This window comes from Colossoma macropomum, unplaced genomic scaffold, assembly GCF_904425465.1.
Source record: "Colossoma macropomum unplaced genomic scaffold, Colossoma_macropomum, whole genome shotgun sequence".
Lineage (NCBI taxonomy): Eukaryota > Metazoa > Chordata > Actinopteri > Characiformes > Serrasalmidae > Colossoma > Colossoma macropomum.
Genome location: NW_023494790.1, coordinates 10640155 through 10656693, shown reverse-complemented (window position 1 = coordinate 10656693; position 16539 = coordinate 10640155). Strand labels below are relative to the sequence as shown.

The 16539-nt window shown below is 39.4% G+C and overlaps 2 protein-coding genes across 3 annotated transcripts; one reads left to right on the top strand and one right to left on the bottom strand.

The window, feature by feature from the left end:
- Positions 1-879: 879 nt before the first annotated feature.
- Positions 880-7674, bottom strand: mrpl38 (mitochondrial ribosomal protein L38). The gene is made up of 9 exons (XM_036572096.1): positions 7567-7674; positions 6673-6858; positions 6317-6448; positions 5393-5595; positions 5199-5271; positions 4693-4738; positions 4395-4553; positions 3741-3877; positions 880-1679 (listed from the first exon to the last, which is right to left on the bottom strand). The coding sequence occupies exons 1-9, from the start codon at positions 7652-7654 to the stop codon at positions 1543-1545; spliced, it is 1161 nt and encodes a 386-aa protein (XP_036427989.1). The 5' UTR covers positions 7655-7674; the 3' UTR covers positions 880-1542.
- Positions 7675-7701: 27 nt separating this feature from the next.
- trim65 (tripartite motif containing 65) lies at positions 7702-16388 on the top strand. Of its 2 annotated transcripts, none has more exons than XM_036572093.1 (7): positions 7702-7785; positions 9550-10003; positions 10981-11076; positions 11238-11468; positions 12014-12182; positions 12306-12395; positions 13263-16388. In XM_036572093.1, exons 2-7 carry the CDS (start codon positions 9566-9568, stop codon positions 13799-13801), a joined length of 1563 nt encoding a protein of 520 aa, XP_036427986.1. In that variant the 5' UTR covers positions 7702-7785; positions 9550-9565; the 3' UTR covers positions 13802-16388. The 2 variants fall into 2 exon arrangements, with proteins under 2 accessions (XP_036427986.1, XP_036427987.1); XM_036572094.1 differs by having other exon boundaries at positions 7723-7785; positions 9554-10003.
- The last annotated feature ends 151 nt before the right edge of the window (positions 16389-16539 follow it).

Below are 16539 nucleotides of genomic sequence, written 5' to 3'. Positions count from 1 at the left end.
AGTATGTGTGTGACAACAAAAGTGTTTTGCACTCAATAAATGAACCTCCTTCCATGAACAGGGAGAGTGATGTATGGAACAGTTTTGAATGCTTTAGCAACACTGTAATTTAATACGGTCATGCTAATAGGGCTTCTTTAAACTGAACTGAACTGAATTTAGGGAACAACAGACTTAACCAAAGGTTCTAAAATGAAGCTAAAAGCACTCATCTTGTAATACAATGGAGTGAGAGTAAGACATCAAAAGTGCAGGGGGCAGAGGGACAATAATTACATGATTAAATTAAACTTTCCCACGTTACAAGCCGTTTGGTTCAATTCACTTCAAAGAAGCTGTACTGCCACGGCCATATTAAGTTACACTGTTGCCCAAGCATTCAAAACGTAAAAAAAAAAAAAATACTTATCACATATCACTTAAGCTTTCAAGCAAGACATTGATGGTGGTGGTCATGGAACAGGACCAAGAGCACAGCTGGTAGTGCCTAGAATACAAGACCATACATCCTCTTTTCTCAGGATGTCCTTTTCTGGGGCCTCAGATATCAACTGGCAGGGATTTCATGAGTTCATTCATCAAACACAAAATGAAACTGATTTTTTTGCGCACACACATGCAGAATCACACGCAACACTCACTGTCCCAGAGGCACTTGCTAATGCTTCCTCCAGTTAGTTTAGTCTACATTTAGCTTTAAAGACATATCTAATGTAAATCTTGCTTTGTCTGAAGATCAACAAAGATTGACAGAAGACAAGTACTGACAATAACTGCATCTGAAAGGACTGTGATTTGGCCCTTACAACATATCAGATGACATTACACATGCAGGGCTCCACAGTGGCATAATCAAAGTACTGTGCAAAAGTCAGAGACCACCCTTCATTCATTTTATTTTCGGTCAAAATTACCATTAAGTAGAAGTTATGCATGGAAAAAAAACATACATTTAACAGAAAAATACATTGAAACCTCGGGAACGAATTATCAAAATCGTCAGTATTCAACGTGTCCACTCTTTGCCTTTATTATAGCCGCTATTCCTTTTGGGAGACTTGCTTTCAAATAAATCTGTAGGGATATTTTTCCACACCAAAGTTCAGTTTTAGAAGCTGGTTGCATTTTCTGCTTCTGACAATCCAAGCAATCCTAAACACACTTGATGTTGAGGTCTGGACTCTGAAGTGGACAGTCCATTGTTCTGAGAACACCAGCAGCTCCTTGTTTAATTGGCAAATTTTCCACTTTTCCATCTGTTTCTTTTTCTCAGGGCCTCTTGACAGCTACACATCCTTTCAGACCCATAGTGTTGTCTTCTCACAGTGGAAGGATGGACAGAAACACCTGTGGAAGATCTAAGGCAAGAGTGGAGCTTGATTTTCTCCTCTTTCTCAAAGATGAAAGCTTTAAGTGCTGTTTATCTGATGGTGACAGTGTACCACGTCTTGCTCAGCTGGGTAGAAGTAATTTTTTCTCTTTATCTTTTAACACATTTTTGAACTCCAGTTCTTAAAACTTTTTAACTTATGTATTGTGGGGTTAATAAATCCCATAGGTGTGCTCTTTTCCTCCTCTGTAGCGGTCCATGTATCGGAGTGGTTGTCCATGAGGGTATTTGCGCTGGGGTGGATGGTACACAGGAGGTCTGTCGTATTCAAACACTGGCTCTCGCATATCTGGGGAGAGGAACATGACTTTAGCCACTGTCTCTACTTAATTTCAGCTTGTAAAATGTGCTAGGACAGCTTTTAAAAATACTGTTTAAGCAAGTAAACTGAAGAGTAATGCAGTGAATTTACTTGATTCCAAGGTGCAGAAAACCACAATCATTGGTAAAAAAAAAAATTAATAAATAAATACAAATATTTTTTCCGTAAATTTGTTCTTGACAAAGGTCCTAAGAAAAAGGCTACGTCAGATTCATGGCGTGTTCGTAAACCGTTCGCACTTTTGTACTCTTGCGTGTGCGTAGACTCTGTTCTTCTCTAAGAATTATTCCCAAATCAGAAAACTTGAGTGAATGTCAGAATTCTTATGAAAATTACATAAGTGGGTTTTAAGAAGTGATTTCCTCTTAAGAACGGTTGGTGAATGAGGGCCATTGTGTTCTTTAATTTCTTACAGCCATTACTTTTCAAAAGCTTATGGAAATACAGACCTCCCCTTCTGCAAAAATGAAAGAGGTTGGGAAACATTTTGGGCACTAAACCATGCCAGCCACCCACACATATTCCACAACAGAGTTGGAATGCATTTAAACTCTAACCTGTTCATATGGTTTGGTGCTGATTTAGAAATACACATAATTCTGCACTCCACTAAAACAAGCAAGAACAGTGGCTAAACCTACTATTCTACAGTAGCTATTCTCTGTGCTGGTAACTCAAATTCTGGGACTCTGACAGATAATAAAACTATATTTAATCAAAAACTACTGCAAGAAATCAGATGTTTGTGCTGCATTACATATTAGGCCTTAAGTATATAAGTAAGTGAAACGTCAGTCCTTATAGATCATCTGTGTTGGGAAAAGGACAGTTCCAGTTCCAGTCCAAAACTGAAAGTTAGTGAGACTATCTAAAACCTCTATCTGCACTACTTTAGATGTAAAAAGAATATAAGAGAACATGTGTGTGGAAAGCTAGTGTGGACAAACTAAGAGAGAAAAAGAAATATGGCCATTGAAGTCGCAAAAATATACCAAAATTGCATATCTTTGCTTACATGCTTTGACCCCTATAAACCCACATTGACGCTAAAGATGCCTATCATGAAGACAAGAATAGAGAGCAGCGCAGAAAGGCATTCAGACAATCAGGATTATCTAGTCAAATGGTGGTCACGCGAGACAAGAAACACAAAATCTGACTTGTGTCTCTATTAAACAACAACAACAACAACAACTCTTTTGTCCTTAATGTTTACTCTGAGGACAAGCTAAAGAAGGTGTGTTCTTGTGCAAACAAGTACTGTGCAGATAAATTTACTTACATCTTTTCATTGTTTATTTCTTTATTGTCCTACATTTATTGTGTTAAATGGAAAATGTTTTATTTAAACCAATTCCTTAGCCTAATTAAAAACAGGGAAAACAAACCACTCAGTGCTTTAACCTTATTCTTATTCCTTAGTCTTATTGATGTGTTACTGCATGCGTCACTGTAGCATTCTGGATACTGGATCTGTCTTAGCCTTTCAATCAACAGCAACGTACTAAGGACTCTTATGCTGTATGGTATGCAATTATTCTGTGTGGTGTGCAATTTTCACTACAAATATTTGAAGAAATCTGTCTCGAAGAAAATGTCCCTGAATATGGAAATGGCAACATTTTCTAATGTATACACTGAAACATTTATGAAATAAAGGAAAAATGGACCTGTTGTCTTTAAGGACAGTATGTGGGGTCACACAACGATTTAACAACCATATCGATATCAGAGGAGATTTGCTTTAAAAAATTAATAATAAAAAATATTGACACTGAATACATGTTTACATTTGACTGATACTATGGATGACGCTGGGGTCCTAAAAATTACTAGAATACCTGCATTTTATTCATTTTACTGCTTTTGTAGACCTCTGTAAATAAGTGTTACACTTCTCTGTCAGGCTAATCCAGGTAGGTTCAATATCTACAAATTTATAAATCGGCACTGGAAGATACATTTAACTAACCATTAACTAACGATTTGTTATGTAACTTCATCACTGTAAGTGTGTGTGTGACTTACTTAGCAGTGTGTGAAAGGTGCTGGTGACAGACTCGTCCCATTGGCTCTGAAAGAATGCCAGCCCGGCGGGAGTGATTAGCTCCTCATGTTTCTTGTAAAATTCCACTGTCTTAAAGCTTCGCTGCTTCAGACAATAACTACATGAGTAAACACATACACAAACAAAACACTGTCAAAAAACTGAATACATTCTCAAAGGCAATTGCAGTATCTGTACAGGTTCAAAACAAATCTAATTACAGGCCCACACATTAGCATATAACAGCTTTGACAGTCCATTTGATAATGGTGCACCTGAAGCACAAATAATCAGCATGTGGTCATATATGAACTGCATTAATAGATCATGTTTTTAAAGGGGGTTCATTTAAAATTATTTCAGTTTATTCTAATTTAAGCCTTTGTTTCTACAATAGACATTGTTACAAAGCAGTTTTAATCCAGGTGCAAGCTGATGAGCAAGCTGAGGCTAAAAGTGGCAAAAAAAACTCTCCCGAGGAAGAAACAGTGAGAGGAACTAAGACTCAAATGCAGAACCAGTTCTTCTCTCGGAATACAGAACCAGTTTTTTACTGGCTACACAGTGGAATAATCATGAGAAATTAAAGTTCTAAAAGTAGTACTTAACAGGTCATTAGATAAGCATCATCTCACCAGGGAGAGGGTCTGACATCATTACTGTAGTCAACATGTGCCTCCTGTTTGAACAGGATGAACACATATCTTTGGAAGCCTGTGCCCTTGGAGGGAAATGGTGCGATATAATGACAGACTTCCTCCCCAGATTGTACAGCATTCCCACGAATATTACCCCTGTGAAAAACAAAGGACTTTTTTATTTATTCATTCATTTATACATCAAATAACAGACAGGTAACACTCAGTGCTGCAGTGTGTGACAATTTTTTTCTCAAACAGCCAGAGGAAAATGAATTTAAGCATTAATACTCACACCAACCAATGCACATATTCTTTCTCACCATCCTGCAAATGCTCATCTGGAAAACAAACCAAAACAGATCCACAAATGATTTGTGGTTTGTACCAACTTTCTCCACAGAGCTTAGATCGCCATCTTGTGGTGTAGCTTAAAACTGATAATGAAGGACAACAAAACTGCCTTCCTACACAAATGAGCCACTTAACCAAAAAGGCAGGCAATCAACACTGTTTAGCTGAAAGTTAAGGTAATACATAGGCAGTGAGACACTCTGTATTTAAGTTGTTAACTAAACTTCATACCATGCTCAGCATCCTAAAGGTAAAGTCTGTCTGGAATTGATAAAACAAGCATGACTGCACCAAGATCACCAAGTTTAACTCTCAGGAATGTAGTATATGTGCATACTTTCCTATTTTAATGGATGCATTCATGCAGTTACTATTATATAAAAGCCACTTTTTGTGCAGTATTCAAACTGGATACTGACACCTCAATATTCAAGTTAGTTTGTGTACCTGGGCTTGTTAGAAGCAACGTCCAGAGAGAGTTCTCTTCTGCCTCAAAGCTTACGTGAGGTGCTACTGAAGCCTGGAAATCAAAAGTAGTAGTAGGGGAGGGGGAACAAACAAACTTATTAATTTACTTTTAAACACCCCAGTAGTATCGAAGACTACAGTAAGCAAGAAACAGTTTTCTGCTCAAGTCTAACCTGAGTAGGTGATAAATGATTGCCGTAATGCACCGCAGCACTGTTGTCATCTCCATATGTCACCCTCAGCATGACTCTCGGCACAAAAAAGGCCATGGGGAAGAGGTCCTGGTAGATTCCGTAGTGATCTGCCAGTCTCTGGATGTGGTAAGGTCCATTTGTTTTCTCCCATTCTGCTTTTACTCTGTCTAAGGGAACGCGAACTAGAATGGAAATTGAAAATAAATAAATGAATGGCTAAATAAATACATAAATAAATAAATAAAATCAAAATGTATCTTGGTAACAGTTCTGGCTCTGTGGTGATTTCCAGTGTAGGCCTAATGTTCAACTGTAAACTCAAACGAACCCTAGTCTTATTACTGAGTTTGTAATCCTAAAACTTACTCAGTGAGTACTATACATTATTTAGTAACTACTATGAGGCTAATATGCAAGTTATGCTGTGATGAGAGTGAAGAACAAAAAAAGTAAGCCCCCATATGGACTCTTTAAAGGAGAATACCACCGATTTCATGTAATCAATTCATGTAGTAACTTTTTTATGAGGTAACATTTAATGGCATTAAACACTTCAGACATCTGGTTCCCATCACCACTACTGTAAACAGACTGACAGATTCTGACTCGGCATGTTTAATGTCGAGCCACTTTGAATGACTGTTTACATCGTAACCATTTAATTACTTTTTTTTAAAAAAAAAATCAAAGAATGCCCCTTTAATGCACACACAGCACTGAGGAGGTCAGCGATCTACCTCACTAAACACACCTGATTCAACTCACCAGGTAATTATCAAGGCCTTCATCAGCTAAATTCAGAGTGTTAAATGAGAGAAACACTAATCTCAGCAGAGCTGTGTTCATCAGGCTAGGTTTAATCTGGGTTATATCAAGACAGTGAGATGAAACAAGAAGACGTACAGGTACGCAGACGAGTGGCTCTCTCCAGGTCAGGGTTCTGTCTGTTTTCCCTCATCACCCTCTTCCTTTCTCTAACCTCTTTTGTTCTAGAGGGCCGGCAGTGAGGCAGCCCAATGTTCACTGGCTCCAAACCTAAACACACAGACAAATTATACTTATAGCAAGAATGAAAATTAAACATGAAACTGGCTTTAAGAAGTGTCATATTTAACAGCTGATCTTTCACAACACACGAACTAGGCCACAATGACCCTCAGTTCATGAAGTATGCAGGCTACAGCAGACTTGGCGACACTTAAGTCAGCTGAGCTGTTTCATGTCTTGGTTTCATTTAATATCACAAAAGGAGCATTTACCTGCATCAGACTGCTTCTCTACATGTTTCCTGTACGTCTTCCACCACACCTCTTTATTATTGGCCTCCTCCGCCACTGTGAGGTAGCGTGTGTAGCTGCGATATTTTTCCAGTGATTCCAGGTTCTGCCAGTCTATGTCTTCGTTCGGCATGGAACCCAGCGGAGCGGCCCGGCGACATAATACAGCTGCAGATGTTGGAAAGAGTGACATAAGAAAGCACGTTAGCTACATTCTGGATAGACAAACAAACAACATGGCACATGTAACAGTTCTTTATTCTCTGACAGGCTGGTTACCACAGCCACAAATTTAGGTGGTAAAACCCTGACATTTCAGTTAGTGATTCATCCTTTTGGGTCTAAGAAGTGTAGAGGAGACATGTTTTAGTCAGTCAGACATATTATATAGCCGGGTTTCTCAAACACTGGGCCATGAACACAAGTGGCTGCGGCCAATACTGAGGGAAGGGCCAGTGATGGCACTCTGTCATAACAGTGAAAAACGAACTGACTTGACAATCAGGCTTAAGGCTCACTGATAGTTTTGGATAGAAAATAAAATAGCTATATTTGTGTTGCAGACATTGTGACCCCTGGTTCCTATCACCACTGCTGTAAAGAAATCTGAGTCTGTAAGTTTCTCCACAATGATCCCCTTCACATCACACCACTCTGAATGACTCTGTTTACATTTCAAGACTGGATTATTCAGAAATTTAGAAAAATCGGTGGAACTTCCCTTTAGCGTTAGGTTGAGCATCTGCCATGCTCTGATCTGCTCTGCTAGCATCACAGACTAAACGGAGCAGAGACAGCTCGAATCACGGATGAAACATACAGCGAGTGAGGCTAAAATGCCAGAAACATTAAACATATCATTGCATCGTCACTCACCTGCTGTGGAAAAGAGCCTGGCGTTGTTTTTGACCCCTAAATCTGCCCCAATGCGCCAGATTCGCCCCACTGTCCTCTGCAGCGCCATCTTCGAACACACACAGAGAGTGACGACAGCACACATACGTACAACACTTCTGCGTACTACGTCAGCAACTGTGCAGTTGTGTGAATTTTCTCCAGTTTACATCGCATCATACAGTATTTTGGCGAAGTGTGGTGAGTTAATCAGACTGTGTTGTATATGGAAAAATCTCAGTAGGTGATGAAAGACGCTCTTGTGGACTTTTGTTATCCACTGTCGCTAAAGACCAAGAAAAACGCTGCTTAGCTGCCCCGGTGTTAGCTAACCTAGCTAACGCTAGCTAGCTAGATAGCTGTCAAACCACGAAGCTGAAGTCAGCTTCATATTCGCCAGCCTTGTTAGAATTTTCCCGTTCCACCTTAAAAGATGCACCCGTTGAATGTAACAGCTTCACCATTTAAGGTGGAACGAGAAAATTCGAACAAGAAGCTGATTTCAGGCTTGTTGTCAAACCAAAGCCTGTCTCTCACTTAGCTTTGCCAGTTTGAAAGATAGATATTAGGTGTCTAGATGTCAGGATGCTGTTTCGATTATAAAGCAACGGTTTCATATTTGTCGATGTTTTAAGTGTCATGATGATACAATTCTTTTCGTTAATGAAAGATCCATATGATTCCTCTCACTAATGTACGATCGATGTGATCGATACGGTTTCTCTCATTAATGTACGATCGATGTGATCGATACGGTTTCTCTCATTAATGTACGATCAACATGATCCATACGATTTCTCTCATTAATGTACGATTGATATGTTCTATAAGATTCGTCTGACTAATGTACAATTGATATGATCGATACGATTACTCTCACTAATGTACCATCAATATGATTCCTCCTACTAATGTACGATTGATACGATCAATATGATTCCTCCCACTAATGTAGGATCGATATGATCGATAAGATGCCTCTCACTAATGTATGCTTGATATGACTGATATGATTCTGCTCGCTAATATACAATCGAAATGATTGATACGATTCCTAATGTATGATCAATATGATCGATATTCTTCCTCTCACTAATATACGAATGAAATGATTGATAGTGAACATTTATCTGCTTGAATGAAAACGTTGTTGCAAAACTGATCATCTTTCATTACTTACCAGCTAAACACTCGTGAAAAAAGGTTACAAAGAAATGCATGTTGAAGATGCATGTTTCTGCAGTGTGGTGTGATAGCTACTTGTAGTCATACAGCAAATACCAAATGATATGACTGAAATCATTTCTGTCATCTTTCAGCTCTGACCACTATGAATGGGGGAAAAAGAAAAAAGTTTCTTGATAAGGATCAGTGTATGTAAATTTGATTGCTAAAATTGCAGTCTAGCTCTTAGGATTGATGAATCATTCAGAATCTACTTCTCTTTTTCAGGGTTTGGCCTCAGTCCCTTAGTTCTAGTGAAGCATAATGTTAATGCTGCAGCACACAAAGACATTTTAGACAAATATATGCTTTCAACGTTTTAGTCTGAACTGCTTTTTGAATATGCACAATACAGGGCAGCCAAACAGAGCAGAGATCACTTACACAGATCAGTCTTACAGAAGTCTTACAGCCTTTTCAATTCTAAGGGATAGTTGGAAAATTGGAAAATGGTCATGTAAAAATGAATAAGGACTGTTCTTGGTATTTAAGCAAACCAATGTAATAAGTGGACCACAGGGAAAAAATAAATTATGAGACAAATGTCAGATATGAGCCCTTTAATGATTTGTGTCAAAGTGTATTAGTCTGGTCTGCATTTTAGATGCGAAGCTCCTCATGTTTTGCAGGCTAGAGATTCCAGAGGGGCCCTGATTTGCACTCAAGTAGCTATTGGTGCTTCATAAGAGTGGTGCCTCACATCAGTGACACTGTGTGTCCTGTGTGTCATTTACTTGACAGGTAGGCAGATCTTGTGATGGAGGCACACAATCTTAGCTGTGCCATCTGCTTGGAGCGTTTTAAGTTCCCAGTGACGATACCATGTGGCCACACTTTCTGCAAGGACTGTATCTCCAGACACTGGGATCAGAGAGAGAAAGTGGGACCTCAGCCTGCTGAATTCAACTGCCCAGTTTGCAATGAGACGTTTCCCAGCAGACCCACACTGAAACGCAACGTGTCCCTGTCTCTTCTGACTGAAGTTACTGCTAACAGCACTGGGGTGAAAGACAACAGTGCTTCATGTAGAGGCGATGCAGCCAAAGCTGGACCTGAGCAGTTCTGCGGGCGTCATCAGAAGCCCCTTGTCATGTACTGCAGGAACGACGGCATGTGTGTATGTTGTGCGTGCGCCGTGAATGAGTGCAAGAGCCATGACAAGGTCCTGATTGAGGAGGAGAGGAGTAGCCGAGAGGTAATAACAAGTCTTCTCTGATTTTGTTCCTACCAGTAGAGTTGCAATAGTTTGTGTTTTTTATAGTTTACTTGTAAGTTACATGCTGCTGCCTGGCCACATGATCAGTCATCACAATTGTTGTAACTTTTCTCTCTTTATCATGTAATACCAAAAAAATTGTAGTTATAACTACATTATTAAGTGTAAGAGCTATCAAAAGAAATACGCCTTAAAGGGCAATTCCACTGATTTTTCAAATTGTATGCATAATTGTAATAATAGTTGAGCAGTCATTCAGAGTGGATTGATGTTAAAAGGTTCATTGTAGAGACTCAGATTTCATTACAATGGTGGTGATGGGAACCAGGGGTCACTATGTCTACAACACAAATATAGCCAATTTATTAACTTTCCAAAACCACCAGTGAACCTACACATGTCTTGTTGAATGAGTATTTATATGTAATGTTGATAATGGTAAAATAGTGATAAATCTGAAAAGTTTGTCTAAAACTGCCACAGAACAATGTCTCACACACCAGGCGGTGTATTAATAATGATTTAATGTAATAATGTTTTATGATGTAGCTTTTAGAGCATGCGCGTCAGGCTCCAGCCCTCTCGGGCCTGAACACTGCAGACTTCAGCACACTGCCTTATTAAACACACCTGATTCAGCTCATCAGCTAATTAGCAAGGCCTTCATGAACTGAATTCAGAGCACTAAATGATGGTAAATGTTAAATCTCTGCAGCACTTTGGCCCAGAAAGTCCCCAGTTTGACATGCATGTTTCAGAGGCATTAAACTCTTCATACGTCTAGTTCCTATCATCACCACTGTGAACAGTTCCGATTTACTCTAGAACGCAGCATTTCATATCAAACCACTCTGAATGACTTTGTTTACATCTCAACAATTGACTTACAAAGACATTTAGGAAAATCAAAGGAGTTCCCCTTTAATTTGCTTTTGTGGTCTTATTCTGATTGACAGGCAGGCCTGAAGAAGAAGGGAATGGAGGTCAAGAAGTGCAGGGAGGACACAGAGCGGAACATTTTGGAGCTCAGTGAGAACATCGCTAAAGCTAAGGCAAGAAAACAGCACCAATTTTACCAGAACAATATTATTCTAAAGGAAGAACTTAACTATCAGAAACAATATGATATATTATCTGCATCATTAGAGCCAACAGCCGTCCAAGTGGTGATGATTGTAAGCTGAAGGCGTCCTCCTTGATGTTACTGTCCTAGGTTTCACTGCAGCAGACGTCTCAGTGGGTGAATGTGAAGTTCACGCAGCTGCTAAAGGTGCTGGTGGAGAAGCAGGAGCTGACGCAGAGCTTTGTGGAGCAGCAGCAGGAAAGCGCTCTGTCCCAGGCGCAGGCTCGGCTCAGCGAGCTGCAGGAGAAGGCTCAGCAGCTTTTGGAGCTAGAGGAGCAAATCAACACCCTCTGTGCTCTTCCTGACTGCCTGCTCATACAGGTTCCAGATTCGAGCCAACAGATTTTTAGCCACATTTGGTAACAGATTACCTTGAGCAGATCAGGCTAGGGCTACATAATGTATTGTTCAGTATCCCTTAAATGCACAAACCTTTTTAATGGTCCAAACATTTATTGCACACTTCTGTAACTAAAGAGTAGCCCAGTTTGCATTGTAGTCCATGTAATTACTGAGTAATAATAGAATGTAATAACCTCTTATAATCTCAAGCTTATCATTATTGCAGTGTTTGCTTTTGCAATGCTGATATAAATAAGCCCTTTATTAAATCACAAAAAATCCAGAAGGAATTAAGAAATTCATGTGAATAAATGAATTGTCTAATCACTGTTTTGTGTATATATTTCAAGGGATATGAAAGTTTTAATTTGATGCAGTATATTATTTTGTCCATATTGTGCTGCCCACATTACATTGTTAATATATTCATAATATTAGCCATTGTATTGTGTTAATGTACTAATATTATAGTGTAAAAATGCAATAATGTCAACGGTGGAATTCACCAGATATATTCCTGACAGGACTCCAGGCTGGTGGAGGTTCCTCATATGGGTGAGGTTCCTGTGGATGTCAGTGTGAACGTTCAAGAGAAACTTAATCCAGTCACAGACTTACTGTCTCGCGTCTCTAAGCTGGTGTGTGAGGACCTCGATAAAGCTGTGTATGCGGTTGTGGGCCATGACAAGGAAGGTAAGGAGGAAGCTCATTTCACAGGAATAGCCTGACTGTAGTTTTTGTAGGTGTGTGTGTTTGTGATCCCAGTTGTATTTTTGTTTTTGATTTGTGTGTATTTACATTTTTCTTCTGTTCCAGGCTCTCCTCAGGACAAAAGGCCAGTGCTTGCTGTGGTACCAAGTCCTGCCACTCCGTCTTATCCAGCAGGAAAGGAAGGCCTCAGCGCATGTAAGCAATTTTCCCCTAACATATTACATAGCAAAACCTTTTCCATAGGCCTTCATTAGTTGACTATCAGTAACATCAAGATTGTACAGGAGTAGTTTGGATTTTTGATGATTCATGACAGTGTATAATTGGTATAAATATAATATGTTAATATTCAGTTTATAAAATATATACATTTCTTTGCGTTTATTTTACTGTGAGGTAAAATTAATTGGGTGTTATCTTTTGTGTAGTACACTTTATTTGTGCAGTACACTTTATGTTTAACATATTTCCAACTAAATATCCATTAAAATCACCTTAATGCTTGCTCTAACCCTAACCTTAAACCCAAAACCTAACCTTCTCCCTGGTCAGCATCTTAAAATCCTAATTCTTGACACTGTTGAGACCTTTACTATATAGTTTGCTAATTTATTGAACACTAACATATAATCTATAAGGGGCTATAATGTACTATTCAAGGAAAGTGAAACCTTTATTTTAAAGCAAGTCTTAGATGTCTATGATTGAGTTATTGTTGTCATTTTGCTATACTATTTAAATGTAACTATATAATTGAGTAATTAATTGCATCTTATTTACATATTAATTACGTAAGGAATTACATTTACATTCACATTTGCACTCCCTGTTGAAAAAGGTTGAACACACAACCATAATTAACTAAAATCATAAAACATATCTAAAATATCTCCTCTTCTAAAAAATGTTGATTGACAGTTTAGAATCCATATTGTCAACAAAATGTTATTTCCTTCTCCGGTAACATTATCGTTTTTGAGATACAAGTTTATAATGGATGTACTGTAACAGTATTAAAGTGCATTATTCTTTTTAAGTGTTGTGATTTCTTTCCCGTAACAGACCGTTGTTCCTTGACTTTTGACCCTCGCACGGCCAATGCCCACCTCCTCCTCTCTCAGAGCAACCGCCGAGCTGAGCACCTGACCTCTGGGCCGCGCCCTGTCCCTGCTCACGAGGCTCGCTTTGACCACACCTGGCAGGTGCTGTGTTTTGAGAACTTCACCCATGGCCGTCACTACTGGGAGCTGGAGGTTTCCAAGCCGTGGGCGTACGTCGGGGTGACGTATCAGGCCATCCCTCGCAAGGAGAAGGGCAAGACGTGCATGCTGGGAATGAACGAGCTGTCGTGGAGTCTGCAGCTGGACGAAAGGCAGCTGAGCGCCTGGCACGCCGGCCGCAGGGAGTCTGTAGCTGGACAGTTGCAGCTTCACACGCAGCCCCTGCGCATCGGCATGCTACTAGACTACGAAGCTGGAACGCTGACCTATTACGGAGAGGGCCAAGTGCGGCTGCACGCCTTCCATTGCGTGTTTTCTCAAGAGCTGTTCCCTGCCTGCTGGATTGGAGAGGGGGTCAGCGTCACCCTCTGCCCACCGTGAGCCGCAAGACCTTTTCCAACAATGTCTGAGCTCAAACTGCAGTCTGGAAGACCACTGGACTGCAGCTCAAAAAGCAGAATTCAGCTCATGAAGAGCTTGATAACTAGCTGAAAAAATCATGTACAGGCAGGTTCATGCACAGTTTCACATTTTCTCTTCTTAGCAACAAATTATCAAGCAATGTCTGCAGTGACTTAATTCCTTTTTTTGTTTTTTTGTTTTTTTTGCCACACAAAAGTCTGGTCCTTTCAGATTTAAGCCACTTTCATATGTGGCCATAGATCAAATACAACCCTCAAAAAAGTTGGGATAGTATGTGAAATGCAGATAGAAACAGGAAGCAGTGACCTGAAATCCACTTTGACCTGTACTTAAACAAAAACAGTTACAAAGGCAAGATATTTAATACTTTAACTTATCAACTTCATTGTTTTTAAATATATGCTTATTCTGAAATTGATGCCTACAACATGTTCCAAAAAGGTTGGGACAATTGGAAATTTAAGACTAGGAACATTGTGAAATGTTAAAAAAACTGAAACGTCTTAAACAGGTGATGGCAGTCATGCTGGGGTATAAAAGGAGCATCCAGGAAAGGCCTAATTCTGCATGAACAAGGATGAGTTGAGGCTCACTTTGCTAAAAATGCCATGGTGAATTATCCAGCAGTTTAAGACAGTGTTCCTTAATGAGTAATTTCAAGGTCATCAGGTTTTTTTACCCTCTACGGTGCATAGTATTATCAGAAGATTCAGGAAATCAGGAGAAATCTCTGTGTGTTAAGGGCAAGGCCGATGAACAAATATCCAAGACCTTCGATCTCTTAGATGCCACTGCGTTAAAAACCAGTATGCTTTTATGATGGATGTCACTACATGGGAATACTTTGGCAAACCGGTGTCAAGAAACACTGTTCATCGCTGTATCCACAAATGCTAGTTATGACTGTACACTGTACAGTGGAAGTCATATGTCAACAATGTCTAGAAACACCACCGACTTCTCTGGGCTTATCTGAAATGGACGGATGCACAGTTGAAATGTGTATTGTAGTCTGATGAGTCAACCTTTCAGATGTTTATGGAACTAACGGACATTGTGTTTTCTGCTGCAAAGAAGAAATAGACCTTCCAGATTTCAAAAGCCAGGGTCTGTCATGGTATTGGGGTGTATTAGTGCCATGGCATGGGTAATTTGTACATCTGTGAAGGCACCATTAACTCCAAAAAAATATTTACACATTTTGCTGCAACATATGCTGCCTTCTAGATGATGTCCATACTTACTACGCGTGTTACAACAGCATGGCTTCATAATCGGAGTGCAGGTACTAGATTGGCCTGTCTGCAGTCCTTACTTGTCTCCAACTAAAAATGTATGGTGTATTATGATGTGCAAAATACAACAGCGAAGGCTCCTTTCAGTTGCACTTGTATAATGGATGAATGGCAAAAAATACAGATTCAAAAACTGGATCAATTGGTGTCTACAGTCCTAAAATGACTATTAAATGTTGTCAAAAGGAGAGGTGATGTATCACAGTGGTAAACATGCTCCTGCCCCAACTTTGTTGGAACTAATTATAGGCATCAGATTTGGAATGAGCTCATATCTACAACAAAAAAACAAGTTAATATGTTAACATTAAATATCATGGTTGTGTGCTGTTTGCATGTACAAGGTCATGCTGATTTGGTGTCATCTAGTACCAAGGCAGAAAAATGGGATCTGACCCAAATATTGAAATTCCACAATGGTACTTGTAATGTAAACATAGCTTTTGGTTTGGTAGAGAAGGGAAATGATGAAACTGTGCAGGACAGTGGGCCCCTTGTTGAAAACTCTAGCACTTATTTGTGCAGTCAGCTCTTTGGTACAACAGGATCAGGACTAGAGAGCCATGATTTACTGTTTGAACGTCTTGTGATCCATCCACGTTGATCCCCAGGTCGACGAAACTGCGAAAACTTTCACTGGAGAGACAAACTGAGGCATTGTGCACTAACACAGAGTTGAGAAGCCTCACATACTAATGGCTCTTTTGATGACACTCCATGGGCATCTTCTAGTCTTAATGTTTGACAGTTTCTCAGTCACATTTTAAGACTCAAGCACAATAACATTGCTTGAAGGCAATTCAAAAAGCACTAATTTGTGTTGTCATTGTAAAAATGTCAAGACATTGCACGTTACATTTATTTTCTTCAGTCCCTTTTTCAAAACGCAAAGCACTTTGGATTTTTCGAAAAAGGAAATTTGTACTTGTATGCAATCCAGGTTAGGCTAGATTTGATGTGACATATTTGGCATTCATCTTGTGTAGACCTGGTATTTTTACATTTTGTAAACGTTCCCATGAAAAAAATTGCATATTTAGATGTTTGAACAGTAGTTTAAGATTGCGTTCCCTAAAACACGTTTTGGGGAAAACGTTGGAAGGACTTCAGAAATCACTGAATTGAATAAGATGTTTTAGAGCAGAACACTAAGTGTATAAGGGTACTGTAGAACTGGATCTGGGTATAATTAATTGAACACTGCTTTAAAGAGATTGCAAGAAAAGCTGAATCAAGTTCAACTTGAACGCAGACTGTCCTCATCTACATGTCGTATTCAAAGGAATTTACTCACCCATTGTGTCTTTAAGTAGCCAGATTTCCTATGGTGTCCTTTTGTCAGTAAGTTTATCCCCTTCCTATCTTGAGATTGTTGCATACAAACTGTGATAACTGGGACGT

Excerpts from the sequence above, each read along its gene's own strand:
- mrpl38 (XM_036572096.1), bottom strand. The coding sequence starts at position 7,654 with ATGGCGCTGCAGAGGACAGTGGGGCGAATCTGGCGCATTGGGGCAGAT. Across the intron at positions 5,272-5,392 it reads ATCATTTATCACCTACTCAG|GCTTCAGTAGCACCTCACGT; the intron begins GTTAGACTTGAG and ends TTTGATTTCCAG. Across the intron at positions 3,878-4,394 it reads GATGTCAGACCCTCTCCCTG|TTATTGTCTGAAGCAGCGAA; the intron begins GTGAGATGATGC and ends TTACTCATGTAG.
- trim65 (XM_036572093.1), top strand. The coding sequence starts at position 9,566 with ATGGAGGCACACAATCTTAGCTGTGCCATCTGCTTGGAGCGTTTTAAG. Across the intron at positions 12,183-12,305 it reads TGTGGGCCATGACAAGGAAG|GCTCTCCTCAGGACAAAAGG; the intron begins GTAAGGAGGAAG and ends CTTCTGTTCCAG. Across the intron at positions 12,396-13,262 it reads AAAGGAAGGCCTCAGCGCAT|ACCGTTGTTCCTTGACTTTT; the intron begins GTAAGCAATTTT and ends TTCCCGTAACAG.